Source organism: Myotis brandtii, unplaced genomic scaffold (genome assembly GCF_000412655.1).
Source record: "Myotis brandtii unplaced genomic scaffold, ASM41265v1 scaffold125, whole genome shotgun sequence".
NCBI classification, from domain to species: domain Eukaryota; kingdom Metazoa; phylum Chordata; class Mammalia; order Chiroptera; family Vespertilionidae; genus Myotis; species Myotis brandtii.
In genome coordinates, this window is record NW_005354385.1 from 16,569,827 (window position 1) to 16,584,040 (window position 14,214).

General features: G+C 36.5%; 1 protein-coding gene across 1 annotated transcript in view; it reads right to left on the minus strand.

Annotated features, from left to right (window-relative positions):
• Positions 1–14,214, minus strand: part of SLC38A11 (solute carrier family 38, member 11) — a 37,768-nt gene that overhangs the window by 6,647 nt on the left and 16,907 nt on the right. Inside the window, exons 5-8 of the mRNA XM_014534165.1 lie at positions 9,631–9,701; positions 8,792–8,953; positions 5,163–5,275; positions 2,138–2,269 (exon numbers count right to left, since the gene is read on the minus strand). Of these exons, the coding sequence (XP_014389651.1) occupies positions 2,138–2,269; positions 5,163–5,275; positions 8,792–8,953; positions 9,631–9,701 (478 nt within the window). The remainder of the gene's footprint in view (positions 1–2,137; positions 2,270–5,162; positions 5,276–8,791; positions 8,954–9,630; positions 9,702–14,214) is intronic.

Genomic DNA, 14,214 nt, shown 5'->3' on the forward strand with positions numbered 1-14,214 from the left:
AATGGACACAGACACTGGGGCGGTGGGGGCTTGCCCGGGGTGGGAATGGTTGGGGCGGGGGCGGGCAATTGGGAATAAAGGAGACATATGTAAAACTTAAGACAATAAAAAATAAAATAAAATAAATAAAATAAAATAAATGATTTAGGGTGAACCTACTAGGCTTTGGCCTATGCAAAATGAGGAAGTAGGTACAGGTTACTTTGAATTTTGCCCATTTCTCCCATGAGATTTCTTTCTATTGCTGGTCAAATAGATGGTTCCCCAGACCTCTGTGGTTTGGGAAGCTATTTACTCCCTACTTTCCACATACTCTGCTACAAGAAATTCGTATAGTATGTTCCTGACTGAATCTCCCACAGCCTTTGTCTGGAACTTCAAATCCAAATGGCATCTGGAAGGAACAGTGTCTTGGACACTGACAATAATACCTTTACCTATCCCTCAACTCTCAATGGAGTGAGTAAATAATGACTTGGGCTCCCACCTGTAAAAGTCAGCCCTCCATAATTAATGACTAATAAATGTTAAGTGCTGTGATTCTGAGGCATTATTCATGTCTCACCAAATGACATCATTATCCTAGTTCCCCAGTGTAGAACCAAGGAGTCATTCTAGCTCTTTGTCCCCCTAATTGAATTGAATCCATCACCAAATCCTGTCAATTTTTTTCTCAAAAACGTCATTGGGAGTTCATCTACTTCACTCTGTCTTCTTTATTGCCTATATAGCAACTGAACTTTCATGTTTATCTGTGAGGTTGTAAGCTCCATGAAAGCATGAATCTTTCCTGATTTCCTCCCATTGTTATATCATTATTGTGTGGCACACAATGATTATTCAACATATACCTGTTTAGTGAATAAATGAGAAGCTACACTAAACCTTAAATCTGTGTACAGATTTGTACAAAAATGAAAGGGAAATAATAATGATAAGAAAGAATAAACATAAGCTAAAGAATAAAATAACTAGTATGACTTGTAGGCCAAAAATAAGATGGACTAGAAATGAGGATAGATTTTGTGTAAATGGTAAATAACTTTCCATGGAAGGCATAGGAAACAGAGTTTATGGGAAAGTGGAGATTTTTCAAGCAGGATGGTGATAAATTGGAAGGAAAAGTTAAATATGTACTAGTTGAAGCAAAAAAGCTAGTATTAATTCAGATGTGATATGATGAGGACCCGGATTTGGAAGGTAGCAGTAGGTTTTACAAGAGAAAGTTTCAGAGAGAGAAAAAATGTTTTAAAGAAAAAGAACTTGGGTCATTGTCAGTGAATGTGGGGCATGGATATCACTCTCTCCATGTATTTTAATGAATTTCTCTAGACTTATTTTGACTTGGCAATGAAATTCCAGATACATTAATTTATAGTTATTTTTAGTAATATCTATGTATTATAGGAAATAAAATATGAAAAAGTGCTCTAAACCTGGGTGTTTAAATTTCAACCACTTTGATATTTTGGATTGGACAGTTCTAAGACATGGGGGCTGTCCTGTGCATTGTGGGATGTTTGGCAGCATCATGGCCTCTAGCCCTTAGATGCCAGTAGCATCTGCCTACCCAGTTGTGACATCAAATATGTCTCTAGCCCTAGTCAGTTGGCTCAGGGGATAGAGCGTTGGCCTGCAGACGGAAGGGTCCTGGGTTTGATTCTGATCAAGGGCACATGCCCAGGTTGCAGGCTCCATCCCCAGGAGGCAGCCTATTAATGATTCTCATCACTGATGTTTCTATCTCTCTCTCCCTCTCCCTTCCTCTCTGAAATCAATAAAAATATATTGTAAAAATACATCTAGACAATGCTAAATGTCCCATGAGGAAGGTAGGGAAAAATTTCCTCTGTTGGAGAACCACTATTCTAAAAGTAGAGTCCTATAAAGTGCATAATATCATCATTATAGGAAGAGATTAATGGGGGTCAAGGGGAAGGAGGATCTATGTAATTCTTTCAACAATAAAGATTTTTTAAAATATCATCATTATAAATAGTTACTATTAAAAAACAAACACATTTTAAATTTACTTCAGAAAGTGAATTTTTAAGGAAAACACATCTTATGTTAAATGTAAACATCATTTTTAAAGGGATGCTTAGAATGGAAGGAGTAAACCTTTAAATGTACTTACATTGAGTTCTAAAACGATTCCAAGGCAATCAATCAGCAATGACACGAACGTGGCTATGGTGATGATAACCACTGTTACGATTATGTGGAACACTGATGAAAGATTCCCACCAAAAAATACATTGGCAATTACCTGCCAAATAAACAGATCATTTAGAAAGGGATTCACAGACACAGGCAGGATTTATTAAGAGAGTATTTCATATTATGGCACTTAGGACTATATAAAATACTGCCAGTCTAAATTTAAGCCATATGAATGTTGTACATTTTCCCAAGTACTTACACATAGACATACACACATCAATAACAAGGATTCTTTGTTGAACTATTATACAGGCAGTACATAGCATACTAATGTGTGAATAAATATATTTCTCAAGTGTAAGAAAGACTTTTGAAAGTTGCCTATCATTCTTCCTTGAGTCCAACAAGGTTACCACTAAGACAATCCACAGATGCTACTGAGATTATTTGAATGATCTCTAAGAAAGGAGTTACCATAATTTTCTTTAATAATAATGGATGTGTAATATCCTTTACTGACAGGAAACTAGTTTTATGAAATCTAAATCCTATTTGATACAAGTTAAATCTATTTTATCTTGCCTTTCTTCAACATAAATGGAGAAAAGTTGATCATCATTTTCCACTGATACTTAGATTAGGAAATCAATCAACAGTTAACTATTTAATATGTCCTATACTGTGATATGTTGGCAAAGAGAAAATGTCTAGGAGCTTTATTTATCTAGCTCTGTCTGTCTTAAAGTAATTGGCTTTACAGCATTACTGAAATGTGCTTTTCCTACCTTGTCTTGAGGTGGGGCTGGACACATGGATAGGATTTAGAGCAGAATTATAAACTGATGCAACAGTGTAAAAAATAACAATGAGGTAAGAACAGGAATGAAACGTATGAAGGACAAAGAGGAGACAGTCTCAACAGGATGGTGACTGCGCCACAAAAAACATGAGGCAAGAATTGGAAATGGTAGGAGATCGCCAGAGGGTGGGGGACCTTCACAAAGCCAACTCTCTAAGCTGTGATAAGTAAACGTCCTAAATAAGTAACATTCCCCATAGAGGGATACCACTGTAACCTCGGCAATAATGTAATGGGGATACTAATAACTTTTACTCATTTATGGTTTTACAATTGGTATTGTCTTTCCAAATATTAACTTGCTTAAGATTCGTTTTTATAGAGGCCTCTATGATAGAATTGTAATTGTGGAAAGTCACTAGTGAGGCAGGATAGTGAGACACGCGTTTGGACACCCTTGTATGCGGCTGGCTGCTTTACCTATAACCAGAAATGGCTGTGATTATGTTTTTACCAACTGTATATTTGTGTGTGTGTGCGCGCGTGTAGAAAAAGAAAAAGAAAAAGAGAAAGGAAGTGAATGGGTGAGGTATATGCAAGGTTCCTCTGCCTAGTAATTGTTCTGATGGCAGAGATCTTGATTTTGTTCTGTCTTCCTGTCGTGGCAGCTAGAAAGGAAATACAAGTTCCAAGTATTGAAGACATAGCGGTGCAGGTGGAATGACTCACACTGTCCACAGACAGTTCACCAGAAACCATATGAGGATGACCATCTGTTATTGCTCATCTAGAGATCAGATCTGAAGCTAAAGTACTGGGCAGAAGCTAACATAAAACCATTTCCTGCCTCCAACTTTAGTCGGCAAAATTCTAAAGGCTCTTAGATTTAAAAAATCAACATAAATTCAGTCTAGGTCAGTGGTTCTCAACCTGTGGGTCGCGACCCCTTTGGGGGTCGAACGACCCTTTCACAGGGGTCGCCTAAGACCATCGGAAAACACATATATAATTACATATTGTTTTTGTGATTAATCACTATGCTTTAATTATGTTCAATTTGTAACAATGAAATTGGGGGTCACCACAACATGAGGAACTGTATTAAAGGGTTGCGGCATTAGGAAGGTTGAGAACCACTGGTCTAGGTCTTCGTTATATTCAAAGTGGAGAACTGACCAGTGAGTTACACATTTGCAGGTGAAGGCAAGTGCTGACTGTAAAGGACCTACATAGTGCTGAACATTTCCCTTATTCCGTGTCCCTGTGCTGTTCCTCGTCCCTAGCATTGGCAGAAGGTAAGCACCGCTCTGCCTCTGAAGCCTGCCCATTAGTGTAGTTAAAGCTCTGTAGGAGTTTCACTTCACACATTGGAGCCATTCACATGGTGCACTGTGTAAACAGCCTCTAGGAATAGATCCTAAGACTAATCCCTTTTCGGTGTGATTCCTGAAAGAACCACTGTGAAGCAGGATCATGTTTTTTTGCTAACTGGTACAGTGGATTTTTAGCTAATTTGCATAAAGGACTCGGGACAAGCCATGTTCTCTAAATTTTATACAAAGAGGATTAGTTCTCTTTCAGCTAATCTTCCTCCACAAACCTAGGTGGACTAGATAACATAACTTGGAGTTGACTTAAAAGTGAAATATATAGAATACTATTTATATTCTTTTATATGGTATATAAATACAAATAAATTTATATAAACATATAAAATATATCCATAAAATGAATGGTTTAAATGGAATTTTGGTTTTCCATGGAAGTAAGATATTTTTGTTTTTAAAATATATGAAAACGGATCAGAATCTGTCCTATGGAGCCTTTAATACATGCTGACTTATAAAATATCTTAGCAAAAAGATAATTTTGTAAAACATGTTTTAAACTTTAGTACTTAATTTCTTTGCAAGAATGTTGTTTTTTTTGTTTGTTTTTAAAAACTTAGTTTGGCTCTATTAAAGACTGGCATTCATTTTGGAATGCAGTTGTGTAAATATTTACACTTATGCTAATATAAATGAAACCAAATCTAACTTTAAAAAAATATATCTTGTAAACACTGAATATAAGTTTATCTTTAAACTGATTGAAAAGAACATTTTGGGAATTTGCAGATTCAGATTATTTACAAATCTTTCTAAATTAAATGTAGTAGAGAGATCCCCTAGACAAAGTGTTGGAAAGGAATTGTGCTTACCTCTCTAGTCACAAAGCATTCAATTGGGTATGTCAAAATGACTGTGACTCCATAACAAAACCTTCCAAAGGTTACCAGGTCATCATTTCTGCAATAATTTTCAAATAAGTCTCCTAGAGAATGATATAAAATAGATTTACTTAATAAATATTATACATTGATATAAATATCTAATAAAGTAGATGGTGGATATTTATTATATCAATGAAGCTACATAAACTTCATTTTATTTAATCCATAGAATAAATTGCCAAATCTAAATAAGTTTTTGAATTCAATAACTATATAATTATTATCTGATATGAAAACTAGTATATATTCCACCTGAAGATTAATTAATCACTAATAGTTTTCCTCTTATTCTCATTTTTTTCTTTGGTAGATTTGCTTAAATTTGTATCAACTTCTGAAAAGTATTTTTATCCATTGTCTTCGTACACCAAAATCAACTCCCTAAATTCCTGTGCATTGGTTTTATAAACTTGCTTCTGGTCTTTGTTTCTGGTAAGTAAGTGACTTCATTATTTTTTTAAAGGGTCTTTTAAAATAAACAAATTTCCTTTTGAAATGCTATTCATAGATCAAGGACAATCCTGAAAGGAAGAGTGGACCATTGCGTCTGGGGAGATGAATTTCCTGTGTATCACACCACAGGGTCTAATCACAAACGCAGGCCACAGCAAGAAATTCCAAACATACATTATCTTTTATGGTATCCAATGAACTCCACTGTATATGCACTGATTCAAAACTGAAAATATGGAAGAGTAGTATATTTCATTAGTTCCAAACTCAATGAGGGACTATATATCCCTTGAACCAGTTCTTACTTAGAGACTGTATTTTCTCAGATACCTCTGTAATCTGATGAGGGCACAAAAGAGGTCAGCAAAAAAAGTTTCCCAATACTGAAACCAAAAAAAAACTTTGGTCTGTTGATTTCCTAAATATAACATACTTAAGTCTTAAAATTTTGGTCAGTTTTCATTAGACTGAATGGGAAATTAGTTCAAAGTCACACACTACTACATTGTTTAAAAAGAAAACAATACTTTTGTACTTTCTTTCATTAAAAAGCAAAATGACCTGCCTCTTCCTAAGACTTATTTCAAGTGACTCTTCTCTCCTCCCACCACCAACTAGAACAAATGTATATTACTTCCTAGTGTTTCTTTGGTGCCGAAGGGGATTAACCACAGAGCAGTAGTGGCAGAGACCTGTTTTAAGGTTGATGGAAAAGGTTCCAGCACTTTAAGAAAACAGGACAGACGCTCCCCTTCACTAACCTCCACTAAAAAATGAGCCTGACACCGATTCAAAAGTCACTGGGAATGTCAAGAACAATCTAGAGTTCTGACTGCCTCCTCACAAGCTGAAATTAATCTACTTAAAGGGAAAAGAAAAGAAGCACACAGTTTGCACAAACAAGACCAGATCTGCCTTAGGTGAAATGGCCTGAAGAAACAATGTCAGCTTTTTCTAGCTTGAGACTAAGTGTGTTTTAGGGAATTATAGCTAGGGAAACACACACACACACACACACACACACACACACACACACACACCAACCCTACCAAACCTGTCAGCTTTGTTACATAAAGATTTAATTGTATCTGAGCAATTACCACTGTTAAATACACCAATGAGGTATGACCAATAAAAAGGGTTTGTGTGTTACAGAGAAGGCATTTAAAAACCAAGGTTTTGTAGAGATTGGAGCCTATAGACCATTCATCTTGGCAAAAATCGTGACACGTGGCAATATTTTGAGAAGATTCTTAACAAGACTCTCAAGGGACTTCATTACTGCACTTTTATGGCGCACACACGTATTATATTTTTACTGCATTGGCCTTATGTTAATCACTCTCTTTTGAAACCATCTTTATTCCTCAAGTAATATCTGTCTTTAATCATAGTCACCTGTAACCTCTGTTTGAAAACTCACCTAAGGGGAGCAGGCGTCTAAGAGACAGCTTTTAATGGGTCACACTTGACCAACATGTGGTAAGCAGCACAAAAAATGAAAATAAAATTGTACTGGAAGTCTGGAGACTTGTTTTCTACTTTGTCACCAGCCAGCTTGGGCAAGTCACTTCTGTTTGTGTTCTAAAAGGGGGTAAAGCTGGTTTTTCCACTTACCTTCATGGAGTTGTTTAAAGGTCAAATGAGCTAATAGACCTGCAAAAGCTGGGCGATTCATGAACCACAGCATTTAGCAGGCTGTCACACTGAGTATCATACTACATAGCTGAGGGAATGTGAGGGTCAAAGGCAGAGAATGGTGACCGCTCAGTTGTTGGGCCTGGCTGAATAGAAGACCAGAGGAGAAAGTTTGATGCGGTGCGGTGCGGTGAGGTGACGTTGGGGGGTAAGGGAAGAGGCTGGTTTTGAGAATAACGATGTTTTGTGTTTAAGGCAAGAATGGAACAACTAAGTAGAAATGTCCTGCAGGCAAGAGGCTGAAGATGGCTATAAACAGTTCTGGACTAGTTAAGATAATGAAAGTCTGCAGAGAATTTGTTAAGAGGAAATAAGGCAACTTGCCTGAACCAATTAATGGGAGGTGGGGGTATAGAGCGGGAGGGATGAGAAAGCAAAGATGAATTACTTGGAGAGAAAAAAATTATTAACAGAGCAAATGAGGGCATGGTAGTGCTCCTTTCTCTTCAGGAGGAAAGGATGTTCAGTACTAATAAGTGATTCAGAGAAGTCTATGAGAATCAGAACCAAGAACAAGATTCTTAGCTTTGATTAGCTTTGAAGCATGGGAGGATATTGCTGTTTTCAAAAATAAAGTTGCAGTGGAGTAGCAGAGAAGGAAACTAGAATTCAGGTACTCTGAAGGGAAAGCATGAAGGAGGGAGAATGGGCTACAGAATTTTAGCAGTTTTGCCGGGCCACTGTGGCTCAGTGGTTGAGAGTCAGGTTGCAGGCTTGACCCCCGACAGGGTGCATGCAGAAGGTATCGGACTGATAATTCTCTGTCATCATTGATGTTACTATTTCTCTCTCCCTCTCTCTTGATTTCAGAGAGGAAGGGAGAGGGAGAGAGAGATAGAAACATCAGTGATGAGAGATAATCATTGACTGGCTTCCTCCTGTACGCCCCCTACTGAGGATTTAGCTAGGGATATATATATATATATTTTTATAGCCCTAGCTGGTTTGGCTCAGTGGATAGAGCATTGGCCTGTGGACTGAAGGATACCAGGTTCAATTCTGGTCAAGGGCAAATGCCCGGGTTTCAGGCTGGATCCCCAGTAGGGGTCGTACAGGAGGAAGCCAATCAATGATTATCTCTCATCACCAAAGGACTTATATGCATGCATATAAGCATAACCAATGGGCACAGACACCAGGGGAGTGAGGGCATGAGCGGGGGGGCAGGGGAGGCTGGGGGAGAAAATAAAAAAAAATATATTTTTTAAAAAAAGAAGTTTAGCAGTTTTAAAATGAGAAAATTAGGAGACAGAAGCAGCAGAGAGGTAAGAGGTAGAGGAAAAAATAGGTAGAAGAGAGAACATTTGTCTGAAGTAGAACATGGGGTATAATTGTACCCAAAATGAAAAGTGATAACACCACTCCATGTGAATACCAAACATGGTAAGACCAAGCCTCTCATTTACCTTGGGTGAAGCCAGTAAATGTCAAGTATCCACATGTAGCAAAGAGAATACTGATAAGCACAGAAACCAAGGTGGACACGTGGATGATGCGGGACCACTTAGCTACTGTGCGTTCCTCCAAAGAACCATACACTAAGAAGCAGTTATGGTGGCAAATAAATGCTGTAAACAAACAACAAAAATCATTATTGAACAAGCACCAGTGTCTTCTTTTTACTTCTGAAAACTCAGAGATGCATGCTACTTTGGAATGAAGATGAACTGAAGTTCACATATACTAATTTATGAGATATATCAAAAAATAATCTTTCTAATAGCTTTGGGAACGAGAAATTTCATTCACATTAGGCCTGTGTAGTCTCTTCATATCACTCTTGATATAAACCAGGCCTATTCAATTTTCTCTCCCATTTTCCGTTTTCTACTGGCCTTTCCAAGCTTAAGGGGAATATAAACAACACTATATTTCCGCTCCACGGCTTCTTTCCCAATCTGTGATGTAACAGAGGCACTTTAGACATCCGGCCAATTCCTAATACTTTGTGTGCAAGGTTTTAAAGAAATCCATAACATTTGCTAGATTTTCAAGTGAAGAAATAAGATGGCTTTTATGAATGTTCTGCATGAGAAAGAGACTTGTCCAAATGGAAGCAAATTTTAGTGATGAGTGAGAAAAGTTTGGGCCTAATTTTATGTTGGCACAAACTAGATCATATGCTGCTAATAGGATGTCTAAGACATAGGACATCTGTTCGCCAGACACAGATCTGAAACACAGCACTTCTTCACTGTATAGAAGACTCCATATTGAGAAAAAGCCTTTGAAACCATATACTCACCAAACGACATGACACCAACAGCCTGAATGGCATTGGGTTTTGCAAATACCCAGGCATCTTCTGTTTTTGGTCTAAAAGATAGTTAATTTAATGAATAATTAAACAGATACAAGCATAACCATATCTGAGAACAAGGAATGCTGTCACAATACAAATGGAATATCTTTATGTCAGAAATAATAAGGGGCCTCCATTAATTGTAAATAAATTCCTTAGGTATATCAATGCTTTCTGTTAACCCCAGTCCTCTAAAAATGCATGTCAAATACTTGGAAAGGCTATATTACCTATTTTCAATATCCACTGATTACTTAATTTTGTGACTATTTGGTCACTAATTTAACAACAAACATTTGTTATGCACTCATTTGATATAATTGAGAAAGGTACAAAAATTAATAATGCAGTGTTATTCCTCAATTAATCAATACTGCCCTTTATTCCCCTCCAACTAATTCTTCCAGATTCATCCTACACAACAGAGATTCAAAGTTGGCACTACTTTATTGAGGAAGGTGGACATGAACTAATGTCAATCAATGATGAACTTAGCCATGTTCGGGAAACTATCTTATGTTATCTCAATCTTCACAATAACCTAAGTATTATTATCACCATGTAATATATTAGGAGAGTAAAGTTCTGGGTGGTCACATAATTGGTCAATCTTCTCAGATATTAAGTGAAGAAGTTGAGATTTCTCCTTGGTCTGTCCATCTCAATATCTCTTCCACACTGAACTCTCAGTCACCTTGTTTCCTCCTTTGGACATACTTCTCAAAAAGGTTGAAAACATATACTCTTTAAGTGACTCAAAGAAGCCTCTTTCTTGGTGAAATTAAAATATTCGCTAGCCTCTCTGTTGGCAGGGATTGGTTTCCCTGATTAACACATTCCCCAGTAATGGTGAAGAGCATAGGCTCCAGGTAGGACAGTCTGTTTGGGTTTTCTGGCTCCTTCCACTTATTAGCTGTGTGATCTTAGGGAAGTTACTTAACCTCTCTGTGTTTCAGTTTTGATATCTACAAAAGGAGGATAATGATAGTACCTTATTCATTGAGTTCATATAAAACTCCTGACAGAGAGCCTGGAATATATTAAGTGTTCAGATTATGCACTGTATTGTTGTTATTATCCACTGTCATGAACTAAAAGGTAGCAAAAGTCTAAAAAGTATGGCTAGTTTCCCTGAAAAAAGAAAAAAGAAAAGATTTAGCAAGACCCAAAGAATGCATGAAATTAGAAGAGGGGGGTGGGGAAGAAAAGTCCTAAAAAGCACAAAGCCATCTATTTTATGTTTGTTATTACTTCTAGAGGTAAAGTAGACACATAAACATACCATTGGTTTTATCAAAGTTAGTGAGATTTATGCATTATGCCATTTCTTTCCACTTTTGAAATGAGCAGATGCAGACACAAAGGAACTAGCTAGCCTCCAAGGGAGGCCTCCAGCTGGTACAAGGCTTGCTCCACTTCCCTTAGTTTTTTGAGTGGGAGTTGCTGCCACCTGCTGCCTCCACTACTACCTGTCAAATTCCAATGTTAATGTGAAAAAACACATATTTTGTCCATGATCTTTAAATATTTTTTTAAAGGCAGTACTAACAGTTGCAGAAACTTGACTATTTTTAACTTTCTAATATATTTTAAATGATGTACTTTTCCTGTTAAAGTATTTGCAGGCAAATAAAACTCATTTTTTTCTGTTCACTATGGATTGTAGTGGTGTCTTTTAAACTATTATATTAGTAATGAAAAGATAGGAGTTTGATATTCATTTTTCTTCTTTATTTAAGTTTTTTAAAATGTTCTTGGCCCATATGGTTCCTTCAGTATATTCCTAGCAAAGATGGAGTATGGAACAGTAACTAGAGATCATTTTGGATGTTCTGTGTTCAGCATAATGATGCTGATTTTATAAGATGTAAAGTACCAAAAAAGATCTTATAGCTTGGGAAAAAAATATGTATACAAATCTAGATAAAGTGACAAAAAAGATATTGAATATGGCTTTGCAATTGTTTATGAAATAGCCTGTGATTGAGTTCTAGACAACCATTTCAAGAGAAAAAAATGAAAAAGTGTCTTTTTATATTTTATGAGATTGCTGAAACCTTGATACCCAATGTGGATGAGAAAATGAACATACAGATTGTTCTGACTTTAGGCTTCGATGCTGAAAGAGAAAATGAAATCTCAAATGCAATCAAGAAAATAAGTAAGAAAAAATCATGACTAAAAAGAATTTTTCCAATAAATGCAGGGGTAGTTCAATAACTGAAGAATCTATTAATGTAATTCATCACATTAACAGGTTAATGGAATTAAAAGCTAACACCATTGAAAAATATTTTGAATAGCCTATAATCCAGTATTTATTTTGATAAGCAAAATATTAATAAATAGAACTTCCTTAACCTAATAGAAATATGACATACTTAGAAGTGGCAAATTATCAATATTACAGTTAAAGATGGAAACCAGATAAGGATATTCACCATCACTTCTTCCATAATACATGTGTTAATTCTAGGGGAAAAACAAGTATGTAAGAAGAGAAATACTGTATAATTCCACCTATATTTTATTCCAGAAAAGACAAAACTATGAAGACAGTAAAAAGATCAGTGGTTGCCAGGAGTTGGGGTTTAGGGCATGGGATGAAGAGGCAGAGTGAGAGGAATTTCAGGGCAGTGAAATACTCTGCATGATACTATAATGATGGAGGCATGTCATTATACATTTGCCGAAACCCACAGAATGTACAATACCAAGAGTGAACTTTATTTAAATTATAGACCTTGGTTGATTATGATGTACTAATCTACATTCATCAATTGTAACCAATGTGCCACTCTAGTAGGGGATGCTAATAATGGGGGACCTATGGTGTGTGGTACAAGGTATGTGGAAAAACCTCTATGCTTGCCTTTCAATTTTACTGTGAATTAAAAACTGCTCTAAAAAAAACAAAGTCTTAAAAAAAATCTGAACTGGACATCTAGTTAAACATGGTTAAAAACAAAGCCAAAAGCAAGTGTTAATTTGAGAAAAACAAGTGTGCAAGAAGAGAGCTATAACTATTTAATTTTGAACACTGTGTTATATATTTGCATATTATGATATGGAAGGAGAGAAATTATCATTTGAGAGAGCTAAATCCTCATTTACTATATGACAAGAGAACAGTGAGAAACCAGATATAGCAATTACAAGCATATTATGTAAAGTAAAAAATATAAATGCCAAATGATACATCTGAAATAGGAAAAGATTTGGTAGTAGATCGCTCTGTTTCATTAAAAGCCATCAGTAATATTTGATTTTGTAGAAATATATGAATGTATTCTTTTGAGAAAAAATAAATCCAAATGAAAGTAATATTGGGGAAAATCAGGATCCTTTAAAATGTCCCACAAGCTTCAAGTAGATCAAGGCAACATAATGGAGGCTTACTGTAAGGTTAAATGCTTCAAGTATTTTAATATATTTTAATACTAACAAAAATAGAGGCTGGCTTATAGCAGTTTGCAGCCTTGGTACGGCAAATACTTTCAAAAGAATAATTGCTTGCTTCCCTTACTCTAAAAAATCCAGTCATATACGTAGTTACATTTTTTAAGAAGCCTTTTTGTGTGGGAGTGGGGAGGTTTGGGGGAGTTCTTCATTTTGCAAAATTATCTCAGCTTGTATTCTTGGATTCAGGCATTTCATCCTATTTTGAAAGACAAATTCCACGTTGACAACAGTTGGGTGGAAGTAATAAGGCAAAGCAATAGGAAGCAAGCCCTAACAAATATGCCTTCAGTCTTCACAAACTTATGAAAACAAGCTTCAGGGGGATTGCTTCTGATCCCCAGAACATAAGACTTCGGATCCGAAAGATCAAACATCACACCTCTCTGTGGTACCTGCCCAGATTCTTTTCCGCTAAACACAGGCACTGCCTCTTCCAAACCAGATGGTCTCGGCAGGGTCTGCATTTTTGTTAAGAGAGCCTCACATATTAACCTCTTCAACCAGACACATCGGAGAGTTAAGTGCTCTGTCTGGCAGGCAAACAAAAGCTCCACGTTTCCTGTCAGGCCACCAGCTATTAATGAGGGAGGCAGATCTGCCCACTTCCCCAGCGCGGCCTTGGCTGACAGCTCTCTGTCGCTTCCTGGCTCCCTGCTCACGTTTCTTCTGATTCTGTTCTCTACACAATTGTGATTTACATGAATATATAAAGCTATTCAGGAAAATTCTTCTTGGGAATCACTCTAAACATCAAAACTGATTCTTTTTTTTTTTTTTTTTAGAAAAACACACATTTTACATAAAGCTAATCTTGAGTTAAAATGTACATAAGACATTATGCTGAATTTTTTTAGTTTGCCAAAATATCTTCTTTTTTATATGAATCATATAAAAAGCTTGCACAGCTTGGCACCACAAATATCATAAACACTTCTTTTTTCTCATTTGGGACACTAACCACTTTTGATTTTTATTGTCACTTCTTTTCTTCCTTCCTTCCTTCCTTCCTTCCTTCCTTCCTTCCTTCCTTCCTTCCTTCCTCCCTCCCTCCCTCTCTCCCTCTCT